The 17,097-nt window shown below is 43.2% G+C and overlaps 2 protein-coding genes across 2 annotated transcripts in view; one reads left to right on the plus strand and one right to left on the minus strand.

Annotated features, from left to right (window-relative positions):
* brip1 (BRCA1 interacting helicase 1) overlaps window positions 1-11,402 on the plus strand; it is a gene marked incomplete at its 3' end in the record, with an annotated part of 44,797 nt that extends 33,395 nt beyond the window's left edge. The window contains exons 17-21 of the mRNA XM_083773156.1: window positions 5,001-5,113; window positions 5,250-5,332; window positions 5,609-5,911; window positions 7,816-8,574; window positions 10,873-11,402. Coding sequence (XP_083629282.1) covers window positions 5,001-5,113; window positions 5,250-5,332; window positions 5,609-5,911; window positions 7,816-8,574; window positions 10,873-11,402 — 1,788 coding nt within the window. The remainder of the gene's footprint in view (window positions 1-5,000; window positions 5,114-5,249; window positions 5,333-5,608; window positions 5,912-7,815; window positions 8,575-10,872) is intronic.
* Window positions 11,403-16,010: 4,608 nt separating this feature from the next.
* On the minus strand, window positions 16,011-16,805 carry LOC310865060 (claudin-4-like). Its single transcript, XM_083774014.1, has one exon. The coding sequence runs from the start codon at window positions 16,735-16,737 to the stop codon at window positions 16,105-16,107; it is 633 nt and encodes a 210-aa protein (XP_083630140.1). The 5' UTR covers window positions 16,738-16,805; the 3' UTR covers window positions 16,011-16,104.
* Window positions 16,806-17,097: the final 292 nt, after the last annotated feature.

A 17,097-nucleotide genomic window follows, 5' to 3' on the forward strand; every position in this document is an offset into this window, starting at 1 on the left:
AATTATAAGAAAATCAAAAGGAAAAAGTGCCAAGATGAAAGCCCCACACTCAGACATCCCAATGCTGAACGCCCTGGAGCCCCTAGCCCTAGCCCCCCACTTTCCCCCATTTGCTAATGTCGTGACTCCAATCTCGCCACCATAGACAATTCTCGAGCGGCTGGTCTGGAGCGGCTTTATGCCTATAAATGGAGATCACTGATGTTATCGGTGCATGCCCCCTTTTGTGTCCATATATGGAGCTGACTGATTTGTTTGTGCCTGATGCCGCAGCTGCGTTGCCATAGTGAAATGGCCACGGTTTTGTTTATGGTTTGGTTATGTTGTCATGGGGAGGTGGTGGCCCTCCCATTGACCACATTTTGAATAAGGATACTGGTAGGCATACAGGATACTCCATATGCATGGAGATCGGTTTGTGCAGAATTGCTGTATGCTGTATTGCTTACATATGCCCCAGATGTCAACAAAAGGTTGATATCTGAAGTCCTATACGGCTTAGAGTATATATGAATAGAGGCGGCACCCGGAGGAAACCCTGAGGTGAAATGGACATAGTGGCCGAATTTGGTATTGCAGCTCGAGCCAGCGCTGGTCCGTTGACTATCATTGCGCACGTTCATGTGTTTGGGGCCATGACACGTGAACGAATGTTTCACGTGTCATGGTGTTTTAAGCATTGTTTGCTATTTTTGAAAAATCCTAAAAATGTGGCACAAAAGTACTGCACCCGCTATGAGCAGCACTTTGGAACCTTGTTTTGAAAGGTGCTAAATAAAATAAATCGCACCCGTGTGGGGTGCTCTTATCATACATCATTTGCATCATTCATATAAAACCTCATGCTCAAAGAGCTTTACGTTTTAAAATACAGTAAATGTATTTAGGAAGGAAACAGGAAAACAAATTGCTTTTTCATAAATAAATAAAAGAAGACAATGGAATATTTCACTTTAAACATGTTTGGGGTCATTTTTATCTCGCCTTCATTCAGTATTGAGATATATATTTATATTATGTTAGATTAATTAAAAACACTCTCCTTTGGTTCTGGTGACTGACATTGTCCTTCTAATGCTCGAGGGGGCCGTGTTTTTTTCAATTACTTTTTTCATTCATTCTTTATAATTCTTTGGGAAAACTTAAAATATAAAATAACAGAATAAATGAAAAAAGTAATTGACAAAACACGCCTCTTACCATACAAGGGGAATTGTCCTTAGAAGGACAATATCAGTCACTAGAACCAAGAACGTGTGTTTTCAATTAATCTGTTTAATCTAAAACAGTTAAAACTGGTTAAAATAGTTTGACGTTTCAATGGGGTTATATATGAAAGGGGCGTGTCTGATCAAATTCATGTCAAATATATTATACTGAATTGAGCAACTAAAGAATCGTCCTCGGGTCTAAATGGGTTCACTGTAAGTGCAATGTGACACTGTAAATCTAACGGCCCATTGTTCTGAAGAACCGTTGGTCACAGTGGTCAGACGCCACGCAATAAACCTAACCTAACCCTAACCTAACCTTAACCTGACATTTTTTGGACTATTGGGACGTGGCAGACTAATAAACAGTCCCCCACTCCCCAGACATGCTCGCACATTCTAACCACGTCGGTGGAGAAATGTCGACTTGAATGGAAAAATTACATTGTGGAAGTGCATCTTTACCTAGTGTTTAATTAAGCTTATCTCTAACCATTCAACTTGATCATTGTCCTATGTAAAGGAATGGAGAAAGCCACTCAAGGCTTAGCATACACATCCAAATGAACTCCTGGTTATCTACTGTACATAGAGAACGGAAAAATGCGGTTCATGTCTCAAGAGGCAAGAGGGAAAGCGCACAGTTAATGCGCCCCAAATATCAGTCACTCTGACAGAACGGTACAGAAAAACCCTTACAAATAACACACATCCGCAGAACAAATGAAATATGAGTGTTAAGTATTGCTCTATACTGCATGCACCTGCATTCATAATATCTTTTTCCTTCAAATGTAGCTCAACCATGTAATTTAATATGCTACTGTACTTCAGCACAGTATAATTTAATATCCAGTACTTCATATACATTCACACACTACAGTACCACTGACTATGCCCACAATTCTTCACATAAGGTCCAGCCTTAAACTGACCCAGTCTTTTCCCCCGCTTAAGGCGCCACTTTTCTAGATGCCTGCTCGGCCCACATTCCCAGAGAACCTGAACTCTCTCAACTCAAGCACATAGCGTAGCATTTTACTGGCCCAGTTGTATTATTGCGACCAAGATCAAAGTACTGAACTTGAAGAGTCCTCTGCAGAGTGCCGCTTAAGCTGGTATTATACATGTAAAAGTTTTTTTTTTCTCCAATGGCGTGTTTAAGGGTGGATGGCCAAGTCCTGCGTGAGTGAGAGAAACAATCACTGCGTTTTACAAGCAATAAAAAGACACTTACAGCTGATAAGGCATCTGTCTCTCAGAATAATGAAGGGTCTCCACAGACCTTTTAAGACACCCATGCCGTGTTTGTCTCTCGGCTGTGATACTCGGTTAAAGACGACTACCAGACTGTTTTATCTCTGAGTTTGCGGAGCGTGTGAAAAGGCCTGGAATGTTGAGGAGCTTTTGGAATAAAACGGATATAGGAGCGGTAGTATATGATTACATTATTAACGTTTATATGGTGCTGTGCTCTTCAACCATATCAAAAGCTTTGCAAATTGTACGGTATCGGAACAGCACGAGCCCTTTGATGCCAGCATTCAATAAATAACAACATACCAGCATCATATATAATGTTGTCTATCACCTTTGCGTGGGTGCGTGTGTATGTGCGCACAAACATGCACCCATGATCACTCTGTCTGAGGAGGAGGAGCTCAGTCACGAACAGCAGATGAGGTGCTCAGCAATCTCAGTGACAGGCACAAGATGTTGGACAGCCAGAGGCAAACACACTTGCTTGTGACACACACATACACATATACACACACACACAGTCTCAAATGTAGTTCAAAAAGACAAATCGTGCCTAATGGTCAAATAATGTATTTAGGGATGAACAGGTACCTGTGGAGGACTAGGCCTCACAGCAAGTGAGTGATATCTTGACATTTTGACTAATCCCTTCCAGCTTGTGCTTTCTTGCACATTTAGGAGATTTGCTGGCAGCCAGAATTAGCTTTTTCACATATGCAGCCTGTCATGTCAGATTGAGCCGTTGACATGGTACAGGCCGGGGATGCGGCAGGTCGGATGCTGAAATGGAACTCTGATTGGATTTAGATGACACCAGCGTCCCGGGGCTACTGGCCTTCCCGTCGGCGCGCCTGTCTGGGAAGTGGATTCTATAACCGCTCTGGTGTCTCATAGACTGGCAAACATGTCACCACGCAGCCGCCAGCCTTTGTGAGTGTTTCCATGACATGGATATACAATTTGTCTCCAAACAGAAAGCCTCTGCTGCGGTTATATTGTGTTAGACTGTGATATTTTTGACCCAAGCAGGCCCATGATCTCAAACCCTTTTTCACGAGCCCAGGCCTAAGTTGAACAAACGTTGATAATAATGTTGTTCAGCTTCCATTATGGAATGCTCATAGCGAGGGTCAGGTGTTGTGTATCGCCATTTGAATGCTTCTGAGGTGAAGATGAGTCATTCTGAGGTTTGTCATGGTCCTTTGGTGGACCCTGCTTTTCATGTTTACGTCCACAATGTACAGTAGCAGTTTTTTTTTATTGACTCGTGCTTTAGCTTGAAATGTTCTACATACTGTGAAATACGAATTTCAATCAATCCAACTTTTGAAGTGACAGCGTGTATTTGTCCACAATGTACAGTAGCAGTTTTTTTTTATTGACTCGTGCTTTAGCTTGAAATGTTCTACATACTGTGAAATACGAATTTCAATCAATCCAACTTTTGAAGTGACAGCGTGTATTTGTGTTTATGTGCACCAGTCGAAACAGCCCATATGGTGGTGTTTATGTCTCTCGTTCTTGTGACAGTCAGAAGAAGGCGTTGGGCACACAGTCTATACTATAGACTGTGTGCCCAACGCCTTCTTCTGACTGTCACTGTCACTATAGACTCTATAGTGTACCTGCAACATGGCTGTGTCTGTTTGGGCGCTCAGGGCAAACACACGGTAGATGTCAAAAGCAATTAGTGCCCCCGTTCACAGGCGTGCTCTGCAAGCCAGCCCGTCAGACACCAGCTGAACTTTGCACTTGTCAATTAAGAAAGGTTAGTGCTAAAATCAACGGCGACAGATGCGAATGGATGGATGCTTAATCCCTGGCATTTTTGTAGAAAGTTGGCTCACATTGGCCCCCGACCACCTACTTTAGCCCCCTCCCGCCTCTGCTGTTGTCTCTCCGTCATTGCTTCCCTTTAGCCCCTCTGCTCTCCTTTCACAACACATCCATCTACAAAGGCAGGAAAGGACAAACAACTTCAGGCCCTGGCTGAGGGTTGGCTCTGTCTCATATTCCTCGCCCCCTCACCTTCCTTCTCCACAGCCCTGATTAATCAAATTAAATCTTCCATAATAGCCATGCACGAAACCCCTCACCCAGGTGCTGCCCCACAGCTATGCTTATAATTTTCTAGAGCATATTTAGTGCTTCAATGTTTTTAAAGAGTGTTAGCCTTTGTCCTAATTCTCTCAAGTAAAACCCACTGCTGTGAACAAAATGTAAATCAGATTGATATATTACTTTGAAATGTTACTTCTACCAAATATTTACATTAACACACTGCTGATTAGAAGAGTAGGAAGTATGATTAAATCAGCATTGATTTAAACGCAATGTTTTAAAAGTGTACAAAATTGAATGGCTTTCATGGTGTGTCTTTTGATGTTTTTCATGTGGACATGGTTTCATGTCTCATAATTTTGTATTTGTGATTTCAGTTGTTTTCCCCGTTGTGTTCAGTTTGCCAAAGGGCTTCCTGCTTCCCGCCACGCATACAGTCCTTTGAATTTTGGGGGCCTGTTGTTTCAGGTGGAGCTGAAGATGAAGTACAATGACCAGCACTGCAAAACCAGGGGTCTTCTCTCGGGCCACCGCTGGTATGAGATCCAGGCATACAGGGCTCTTAACCAGGCACTGGGGAGGTGAGAGCATGTGGACACACTCTACAGGCAATCCATCTTCTGTATTCCGCTTGTCATCAAAGGCTTTGTGTTCTGCCATCAATCTTTCTTCACTTAATCGTACAAGAAAATAAAAGTATGTAATGAATTTCTCCAGGTGTATCCGTCACAAGCACGACTGGGGGGCTCTGATTCTAGTGGACGACCGTTTTAGGAACAATCCCAATAGATACATCACAGGTAACCGAAACACTTTCCACTATACGAATGAAGGCTGCTCTTTTTGCTCTGTTGTGTGCTGAAAAGCCCCTCTGCTTGGGCACTAGATGGCAATGGTTGTCCATGCTGAAAATGCTCGACTTAGCCATGTTGTCTATACGTTTCCTTTCCCTGAAAGTGGTGTATGTGTATGGTGCACATGTAGAGATCTGATTTTAATTAAATCTCATATTGCTGTGCCAGCACGTTCACATGTCCCTGTCTGTCCTGCATGCGTGTTGTCCCTGTGTATCTCAGGTCTGTCCAAGTGGGTACGCCAGCTTGTCAAGCACCACGACACCTTCAACGGTGCCATGGAGTCTCTAGCTGTGTTCTCACAGGGTCAGCAGGGGGCACTGACGGCTCACGGATGCAGCCAGAAGAACATCTCCGACACCTCCTCGTTGTCCCAGGCCTGTTCCTCCCAGTCACCACAAGCAATGGTGGGGAAGCTGTCTCCGACTTGCCCCGGCTCAGTCCCTCTTCGTGGGGGTTCAGGGCCCCAGACGGCTGCCTCGGTGGAACAACACCCTGAGCGGTGCCATTGGTGTGTTTCAGGAGGTGAGTTGAAACAGAAATCAGAGATTTGGGCTAACAGTGAGTTTCGGCAGTTTCTGATTCGCCACACAACGTCTGTGTCTCATTTTTGCCGCAGTGCGTGCTACTCGTATGCACAGCACTTATCCCCCCCCCCCCCCCCCCCAAGTTAAACAGTAGTTTCTGCTTCTTTTGTCTGTATTACTATACTTAGTCATTCTTGATGCCAACAAATGAGATTCAGCTAATCGGTGTGGATGTCCTGTAGTGCTGCCAACGAATATTCCATATTCAAATTAATATTCCAATGTAAAAAAATAAAATAATCGAATTTATTAAATTAAGATTCGAATTAAAAAAATAACAATAAAATTGCTGTGTGAGTCCTGGCGAGTCTCTGTGCCACGCAAACTAAAACATTATACAACAATTGGGCTATTTTTATGAATCATTCATTTGATCTTGAAAGACTCAAGAGAGCGCATTTCTCAGTACCAACCGCGGCCCATACAGGACCGGACCATATAGATAAGGAAAGAGAAAGTTGTACAGCATATTAGGCTGCAATATTCATATCATATACATTCGACATTCGAAATTCGTTCGAATCCATGTGTTTTAAAATAAATATTCAAATGTCATTTTTGGCCAATTCTGGCAGCACTAATGTCCTGCAGCTCCATATTTTTTTTTTAAATCTTTTCTGGTCCATGTAAAATATTGTTTATAATTTACATTTACATATAAATTAAGTCTGTAGTTGAAAAGATTCCCAGCAGGAAATTCTCTAATTAGCATCTTACAGCGAATCACTTCATACCATTATTATAGAAGTGAAATCGATTCAAAAAATAAATTTTAAGGATTTGGGAGAGTTTATCTTTGAGATTTATTTATTTATTTATTCATTTCTAGGTTCAATTCACACTATTTGCTGTGTGTACTAACTAACTAACCAGGTTCATCTCTGATTTGACTCGAGCATAATTCTCCTAAGGAGGAAGAAGTAGTGCTGCATAATTTCAGTTCCACCATATGTGCGTCCCTTCTGTTTTATTCATGACTGGATGTTATGAAGATGTTACAGTACCCCTCTCACCCCCAACCAAAAACAAAATAGTAGAGCCTGGAGGAGCCGCAAAATAGTAATGCATGATGCTCTGTGGGTAAGTCTGTGATAAATAAATGAAATGCCACAAATATTTTAGCCAGAGGAGCCTTGCTGCTTCCAGTCTTCTTTTGAGACTGCTCACTGTCAAGATCACATGTTGTACATAATAGTGACTATAACGTGTGCCTTTTTATAGGGGGGGGGGGGGGGGGGGGCATGAGGATATCAGACCTGTATGAGAATGATGCAGCGATGAGATAATGTGGTGATTGGTGAAGTGACGTGTTTGCACATCGTCTCAGCTAGCACCTATTATCTGTAATGGTCACGTCGAGGGCGAGACATTTGCTCAATTTGCTTGGGTGTGGTGGATGGGGGTGGCAGGGGTGGACCCATACAACCCATACTGTGGGGGTGCATGCATGGGGCGGTAGTTCTGTTTGTGGTGAGGCGGGCGGGGGTTGGGGCCCGACATGAGGGGCATGACTCATTACTGTAAGGTTTCTCGCATGCCCGAGTGTGTGGCTGGAGCGAGCCGATGAGCAGATGTTGGACTGTTGCTTTTAATCAGATCCCCCTAACCTTTGTTTGGGTTAAATTGAGCGTGAGGATGCATGCACATATCCGTCTACCCCACGGCTTTATAGAATATTTCCGCACCTTCCCATTCTGCACATGCTCAATCTAACTTCAGTTGTGAAGATGAGAATCTTCTGCTTGAGCCCCACCGTCATTGTTTGCTACAGGTACAATTTGAGAAGTCATATCCTTTTGTAAACAGACTAGCTGAACACACAATTATGTTTTCTTTGTACAGCTTCGCAGAGGAAAATACACACTGCAGAATCCCAACCCTTTGGAAATACAGAGGCCATAGTCCCTCAGGTCACCCCTAAGCCAATGTACCATCTTTTCACTTCCACCCCCGTGAGCAGCACCCGCTTCATGAAGCCAATCTTCAAGCAGAGGGAGCCTGGTGACCATAGGCAGTCGTTTGATCTTTCTAATGCCAGCGAGGGCAAAGAGAACCAGGACAACCCCCCCTCACAGGGAGCGGGACAGGAGTCTGTCCCGGACCGGAGTGCTGGAGATGAGCAGAAAACTGCACTCCCTGCTGCCGCCACCCCACTGCTGGAGGTATCTGCAGTTGCTTTCAGCCGTGAAGGAGAACAACCCTCTGCAGATGATCCATCTCTGTTGTGCGGCGACGTAGACGAAGAAGACCAGACGGTTTTCTTCACCCCTGAACTTTTTGAGGAGGAGGAGGAGGATGAGGAGGAGGAAGAGAGCCCACTGAAGGTGCCCAAGTCTCCTCACAGGACAGTTTTAGAGGTTGACAGCCCGATGCAGCCAGGTGAACGCTCTGACCCCGGGCAGATACAAAGAGAAGGGGAACCCCCCTCTCCCATGCCAAGTGTGCTAAAGACGGTAGATGAGTTCAAAGTCCTGTCAGAGATACAGGAGAATGAGACCAAAGGTCAGGAAGGAAGGGCAGTGGAAGTGAATGGCAGACAGACAGGCAGCAGGACACACAGGCTGTCCAGGTCCAGACAAAAAGCTCCCTCAACACCATCAGGTAAACTCCTCACCAACTACTTTACAGTGGCTCCTCCAGCAGCTAGCCCACAGATTACAACCATCATATTGGATGACTAGGCTTTCATGGTATTGGTAGGCACTCCAGTCAAGCTAGCTCACATCTCAGATCAACTCCCACTTATCCACTGTGACAGCTCCAGCATTATCAAGGCCATTAAGGCAGTCGAGTCGCTTAATAAGGAAAAGCCACAAATAATGAAACGTTGGTTAAATTGCGGTGTTGATTTTAATGTGCTGTTCTTTTTAAAAGGACAAAAATAAATCAAGTCATTAAAATGCAAGAATAAATCCACCTTTTTTCCCCCAGGAAAACGGCTGCCTTTTTGGTTTTAATGATGTATTCAATTGAGAGTGAGGGTGCTGTGTAGACATGCCTGATTTAACCTAAATAAGAGATCTTTATTTTTACATTGAAATCACAGCCTTCCAAACATGTTAATGTTGTGGTATAAAAAACAATGTTGTGCACATCTGTGCACGTCTGTTAAGCAAGTCTGTTATTTTGTGTAACCGCATTTGTTTATTCTGGGTTAAATAAAATATTGTCTAATGTTTCTGACAAAGAAGCTGCTCCTATCTATTTCTTTAATGATTCAGGCCTTCTCCTAAACACCGTCCAGGAGTCTCTTCTTGCAACAACAAGCTGGGATGCTGAGAATGGTGGGTTGCAAAATCTACTGTAGAACATTGTGGAAATATTATTGACCAGCTATAGTGACATCCTCGCTGTACATGTGGGTGGGAAACTAATTGACAAAAGTGATAGCTATTGCAGAATATTAATATATATACAAGTAAGACGCGCAAACGCGGGAAGCGAACGCTGTGTGTGTGTGTGTGTGTGTGTGTGTGTGTGCTACAGCTGCGCCCTCTGGTGTGTGTGTGCTACAGCTGGGCCCTCTGGTGGCGGGCGGGTGGTGTCACAGCGGGACAGACAGACATGATCTGCAGGGTCTCAAAGTTAGTGCTTAGTGCATTCGCAATAATATATTAATATAGTGCAGTCTGTGACTGTGTTGTTGTATATCCATTATAAATAATGTTGTCTTTAGTGTGTATGATCTCCAAATGTATGGACAAATGTTTTCTAGGTCCATTCAACCTCACAAAATGGTTGAAATATCAACTACTCTATTAACAATCCCGTTCTTTATAACTAAGCTTCTATTGTGAAATGTCCTCACCTGAGTAAATGTTTCACATCCTTCCTTCCCAGTTTGCGCGGAGAAAAAAAAGAAGCTCAATTTGCTAATTTATGGACAAAAGTGCTGTAGTCATGTTAAAAACAACATCATGTGATGGGTTAAGGTGGAGGGATACGAACAAATTCAACGTGATTAGACATGATTTGTCTCATTACTGTTACAACTTGAGCAATGTGTTGTTTGCTCAGGGGAGCGTAGAGCAGACAACTATTTCATTAAAGCCTTTCCGTTGCTCATCAGCTGCTGTACTGGGACCCATGCTTATGTAATTGCACATGGCTGCTCGTTAACGTCGGTCTCGAAGGAATGCGCACGGAGAAGGCAAGCAAATGTGTGTTAAAAGAGCCCTAATAGGTTGTCTACACTGAAAGACTAATGTCTGTGGTTTTCCCCTTTTTATGTAATTATCCGGAGTACAATCAGTTTATAGTCATTTTATATTTATAGTGTGTGTGTGTGTGTGTGTGTGTGTGTGTGTGTGTGTGTGTGTGTGTGTGTGTGTGTGTGTGTGTGTGTGTGTGTGTGTGTGTGTGTGTGTGTGTGTGTGTGACTGACTGACTGACTGACTGTGTGTGTGACTGTGTGTGTGTGTGACTGTGTCAATATATACAAAGAGACAGATAATTTATATAATTTCCTTTTTTATTGCTACTCATGTAATGTCCTAGCTATAGCCTGCAATTTACACCTTGTTTTCTAGTTAAATTGAGCAATCTTGAGTAGTATGGTAGTACAGTATGGTGGTGTTATTGCCCCCTTTTCACAGCCATGTTGAGGGGTGTAAGGAAATAATTGGGTTAGGTTTACCTTTTATTGTACCTTGGTTTTATTCTAATACATTATTTTCTTGGTTCTGGGTTTGTCATTTTCTATTTCACGTTACCATCTTATGTTTTGTCATGTATGATCTTTGACTTCTTTGAAGCGTGTTTGGTCTACGCCTATTGTATGAAAAGTGAACACATCCAAAGTCGAAGTCGTTACCTTCAGCTGAGCTTTATACCCATCAAAATAGCTGCTGTGAAAAGAGGCCAGATTAAGTACTGTGTGTTGACGAATTTTACCGACAGGCCATGGTGACCTGGCCCTTGGTGCAGGAAGAGATCCAATTCACAAGGCTCGGACCAGATGCAGCCAGAGGACGAAAGGGCAGGCTAAAGCAGCCCCCGATCCCAAATCTCCATCCAGGGTCAGGAGGAGCGCCAGAAAGACAACTGGTCCTAAAGCTAAAGAGGCCGTTGCACCGAATACCGTAGCTCCATTGTTGGCACATGAAACGGCATTTGTCAGAGACGAGGACAGGAGTTTGGAGACTCGATGTTGCCTCAAACAGGGCCTCGATGATCTGACCGTGTGCTCCAGGTTGAAGGATTCACTAAGCTCCTCTGGGTGCGAGAGGTCATTGAAGGGCATGGAAAAAGTGACTGACAGCCCTGTTGGTCCTACCGTGGTGGTGGAGATTGACTTTGTCCCTCCTAAATTCAAAAGTAGATTAGATATTCAAGATGATGGAGAAACATGGTGTAATCTGCCTGCTCTACCAGTAGATGGTCCTGGAGGTCAAGACATGAAGACGCCAGGTACCGGTAAGGTTTGCTGATGATAATGTACACGTAGATACGTGCGTGCGCGCGTCTGTGTGTGTGCACGCGACAGTTTTGGTATGGAATGAAAATTATATATATTATTATTATTTTTGGCTGAAACACTGAATTATGAAAAGGACCGCAATGGGGAAAAGCCAGCCGCTGAAGAGCGATACATTTTCAAATTGTATTATGCTTAATTACATCGCCTTGGCTAAAACGCTGAATCCCACTGACGAAGTAGGCTATTATGTACATAACTACAGGCAATCATAACTATAAGCAATATGTAAAATTTTTTGTCTTTGTGACTCATCTACGGGCCCCAATTTGCATTAAAAGATTTTCCTAGAAGCTTTGTCATTGGTCGTTTTGCCTGTCTACTTCCTGATTGACAAAGCTTCTAGAAACATCCTTGAATGCAGATTGTGGCCTCTAGATGTGTCATAGAGACTTTGTTTTTGAGAGCCTTTTACTCATTGCTGGCTGTCTGAATACCACAAAATAAATATAAAAAATGGCATAACAATTTTGACATTATTGCTTACAGCAGCTTTAATATAGCCTACTGCATAGCAGGATTGAACAATTGTATAGCCTACATTTAACAAACGAGCTTCATTGACATTTGTAAATGGGTCAATACAAAAACTGCTACGAGGATAAAACCAGAAAAAGCAAAAAACGTGACATCGACAACCGTATGGAAAAAGGGGCAGAAGAACTGAGGTGGAGGGGTGCGCTGCCCGGAGTCATGTAGAAACGAGTGCTGTGTGTGCGTGCTAAATTAGATTTTGGATTTAACATGAACCATCTTAACTTTGCTGCCCTCTAAGCCTCCACTGAGTAACCAGGATACTCAGTCTAAAAACACTTAAGATCAACCAAGAAGATCATTTTTTATGCGGTTGACAAGAGTGCAGACATTTCAGGCTGTGGCCAATCATCAGTGCACTATTAATTATACATGAAATGGTATGTATTTTGATGAGCCAAAAGATGCATGCCCTATGCTAAAGGCCATTAAAAAGGCACTTGGGACTTGACACATTTTCGAAGGTTAAAACGGTTAAAATGAAAGTATTAAATTTATGCTAGAATGTTTGTTTTGTGCTAGCATAACTACTGCCACCTGGCTTTTTGCACATTAAGCAAAGGCTCATGAACATAAGTGAAGAAATTAATTATACATGTGGTTTTTGTGTGTGTGTGTGTGTGTTTATAAAGGCATAAAAATACAGCGGTCCTGCAAGCAGAAGAACAGGAGAGTTCAGGCCACTCCAAAATCAAAGGTGTGACTTTAATATTATTTGTTATATATCCGGGACTTTGACTTTTTTGGTTGTGGAATGTTTAGTGCAATGTAAGCGTTTCTCAGATAAACCTTTGTTCAGATTACTTGTGTTGTGTCTATTCTAGTCAGATATAGAAAGCTTGTGGTACACCTTTTACTTCATTTACAGCAGCTGAAAACACAGAAACCATGTGCTGTGGGATTGTACTGTGCTGTGTGTTCCCTAGAGCTACTACCACTGGTGAAAGGTAACTTCAAATGAATTGTAAGATGCGATGTTCTCCCTGCTCAGAGCAAAGTTAAATCAGGCTGCTACAGCTATATTGTGAACATTGGAATTTGGATATTGGTCTTAAATAATTGGCCCGAAATATCTAATCTTAATATTTGTATATATATTTTTCCCATAGAAAATGAAAATGATAAAAACAGGATACAGGAAGAGGGACAGCGCGCGCACTGCTCGGATCTAATAAAGATATATTTATTTGTTTTTATAACTTGATACATTTTTGTATTGTCCCTGTCAAATACACCTAAAAAAATATATATTTTTAATTTGAATATACATTTTTAGAATCAAATATACATTTCTTCTGCATATAGAGTATCCTGGGCACCATTTCATTTCTGTATATGATTCGGGCGGGAGCGGATGATATCGTTACGTCATGTTGTAGTATTGTTTTGTAGTTGACAGACAGGAACAACAGGCGGCAGCAACTTCCCTTTCCCTCTCAATAAAAGCTACAGGCTACGAGAGCTTTTATTGAGAGGGAAAAGGAAGTTCCTGTCGACTACAAAACAATACTACAACATGACGTAACGATATCATCCGCTCCCGCCCGGATCATACGGACTTTTGAAACAGAGACCAGGCTTTCCTCCGAGGTGGTGGAAAGCCTGGTGAGGCGAGGTTACATATAGAGAGTATGCGCGTGACATCATCATACCTGGAAGTTATGCGGGAATGCTACTGAGTGGCAAAAAAAAACTACTTCCTCGACCTTGACAGCCCCATACATCCAAACAGAAAAGTCTGATTGCATGAAATGACATTAAACTATGCTAAACTCACTTTGCCACTCGCTTCATGCATGCCTCTATTCAAGGAACAATTTAGAATATTTATTTACCAGCCCTAGAACATAAATATTGTGGTGGTTGTTCCAGACGTATGAAGGATATACACAACTACTCACCCTGCCCCTTAGCCCATTTAGGCCTGATGTCGAAATAAAAAAAAGGTCTTCCAAATCTTGACATCTTGAAATCTTCTGTATCAGTGTGGTGCTCAATATTTCATGTCAAGGACCCCAAAAATGATATGTAATTGGTCACCGACCCCCATCTGAAAATATGTCCTTCCAGGAACCCCTCAGAAGCAAAGATTTTAGTTAAAAAACGTATATATTCAAAGATTTGTGCCACATTTTTAAGATTTTTCAACAATAGCAGACCTACAAGCTCATGCCACGCTATGAGCTTGTAGATCTGCTATTTTTCAATAGCTAAAGTATAACATAATGAGTTAGACATTGTTCGGTCAATGAATTGTTGGACACTGTTGGTCCCCGTATTATGTGCCACTGCCAGTAGTTTTTATCAGTGGTTCTGAAATGTGTATTTTTGTGACTCCTACAGAAGGGCAGGAGCTGTCTAGGTGTCTTCAGTATGTTTCACAGTTTGTGAATGCTTAATTTGATATCTATCCCTCCATTTTTGGGAGTGATAAGAGACGACATAAGAGATCTAAAGGGAAGCCACAGTGTTATTAGACCCCGTCTTTGATACTTTTTGGAAAATGTCCATTCAGGTTTTGGGTACATGGCTAGCTAGTCTAATTGCGACCATAGGCCGCATTTACTATGAAAACCTGCATCTCCCGTCCGTCCGTCACCCATGCCTCAATATATGGTCATGCCACATGACATCATGTCTCCATATATGGTCACGCCTCATGACATCACGTCTCCATATATGGTCACACCTCTCATGACATGTCACCATTATATGCTCACGCCTCGTGACACGTCACACCACCATAAATGGCCATCTCCATATATGAAGATCACGACACTGACCTCATCTAACCCTGGATAAGCATACATGGATCATCGTGAAGGAAATAATTATTTGATCCCCTGCTGATTTTGTCAATTTGCCCTAATACAAAGAAATGAGCGGTCTATCATTTTATGGTACTTTTATTTTAACAGATAGAGACAGAATATCAACAAAAAAGTCCAGAAAAAAACATTATATAAAGGTTATTAATTAAATTCCATTTGATCAAGTGAAATAAGTATTTGATCCCCAAGCACATCATGACTTAATACTTGGTGGAGAAACCCTTGTTGGCAAGCACAGAAGTCAGACGTTTATTGTAGTTGGTCACCAGGTTTGCACACACCTCAGGAGGAATTTTGTTCCACTCCTTTTTACAGATCCTCTCCAAATCCTGAAGGTTTCGAGGCTGTCGCTTGGCAACTCGAAGCTTCAGCTCCCTCCACAGATTTTCTATGGGATTAAGGTCTGGAGACTGGCTAGACCACTCCATGACCTTAATGTGCTTCTTCTTGAGCCACTCCTTTGTTGCCTTGGCCGTATGTTTTGGGTCGTGCTGGAAGACCCATCCACGACCCATCTTCAGTGCTCTGGTTGAGGGAAGGAGGTTCTTGTCCAAGATCTTACGGTACATGGCCCCGTCCATCAACCCCACAACGCGGTGAAGTTGTCCTGTACCCTTAGCAGAGAAACACCCCCGCATAATATTCCCAATGTTTGTTGCATTGACTGATAAATAAAAATCACACCCGTGTGATTTTTTCTTGTGTCATTTTCCAAAATAATTCAGGGACTTTAAAGATTGGACACATCATTTTACGAACTTGTGGCGCAAGTACAACACAAATACAACACCGTGCAGGAAGTATAAATATAAAGTGCAGAGTTTATGGAACATAACAACAAAAATGTCCGGTGACACTCCCTAGGGGGCAGGGGTGGGAGGGAAACCAGAGTCCCATGCTCGAATGCCCCCGCCCCCCTGTCAAAAACAGCTAAAATCCCTAAAACAAAAGAAAGCAGCAAATGAAAAAAAAAATAACACTCATCTTTCTCTAATAACCTAAAATATAAACCTTGATTGAAGTTTTCCTTTAAAACGGACAATAAAAAGACAATGGCTGCCACCTCGTTATGTAGCAGCCAAGTCTGTGGACTATGGACGAAAGCACAAAAAAGCCCCCCCCTCACTTCACACATGTGTGTTTGTTGCATTGACTGATAAATAAAAATCACACCTGTGTGATTTTTTCTTGTCATTTTCCAAAAGAATTCAGGGACTTTAAAGATTGGACACATCATTTTACCAACTTGTGGCGCTCTCACAGTACAAAAAAATCGGGTAAGCAGTCCTCTCAGACGTAGGCTTGGCTGGGGGCTGTAGACCTAGCCTGGGAGTACTTGACCGGATAGTTGTTGTCATCTTTAGGCGGGCAGGAGCTGCAGAGAAGGGCCCCTCCCAAGATGAGGAGGCCAGCGGTGCCCCAGCCGATGTACAAGGCCGCTCCCAGCTCCCTCCGCTGGGCGTTGGTCATGAGTGGGTTGTAGAAATCCCTGATGATGGTGTTTGCGGACCAGGAGACAGGGATGAGCACCATGACACCGGCGATGATGAAGACAATCCCAGCCGCGATGGCCACCCTGGCTTGGGCGCTCTCCTCCTCCACAAAGTTAGTGCATTTGCCCCCGGCGACTCCCAGCAGGACCCCGAACGCCGATGCGATGATGGCAATGACCGTCAGAGCTCTGGCCGCCTGCAGGTCTTGGGGCAGCGCCAGCAGAGAGTCGTAGATCTTGCACTGCATCTGACCCGTACTTTGCATCACGCAGTTCATCCACAGGCCTTCCCAGAAAGTCTGCGCCGTCACGATGTTGGCTCCGATGAAGGCCGTCACCTTCCACATGGGCAGGGCGCACACTATAATGGTCCCCAGGAAGCCGATGATAGCCAGGGCAAAGCCCAGCATCTGTCGTCCCATTGACACCATGGCGAAGCGTTCTCTTGATCTCTATGAGTCAGTTAAAAAAGTAAGGCAAGGTTTTCTCTTCAGTTCAGCTCGGCTATAAAGCGGGATAATGGCTGGGTCACTTCAGTCTTCAGTTATAAGGCTGCCTTCAAGAAGGGTGGAGTTAATGTCAACAAACGTCCTTCCTGCCTGACCTGAAACGTTTGCCAGGGGGTTATTTTCCTGTCCAGCCAGATTCTTCACATAGTCACTATGTGTAATGGCTGTAGTTTCGGTGAGATGAGCATCACAACCTTAAAAGCAGATAGTGCAACATAAACAAAAGGAGGAGGCCGGCGCTAAATACTCTATTCAAACAATGCTTTTGGTCACCAACCATTG

This window comes from Protomyctophum parallelum, assembly GCF_964188405.1.
Source record: "Protomyctophum parallelum genome assembly, chromosome: 9".
Taxonomy (NCBI): domain Eukaryota; kingdom Metazoa; phylum Chordata; class Actinopteri; order Myctophiformes; family Myctophidae; genus Protomyctophum; species Protomyctophum parallelum.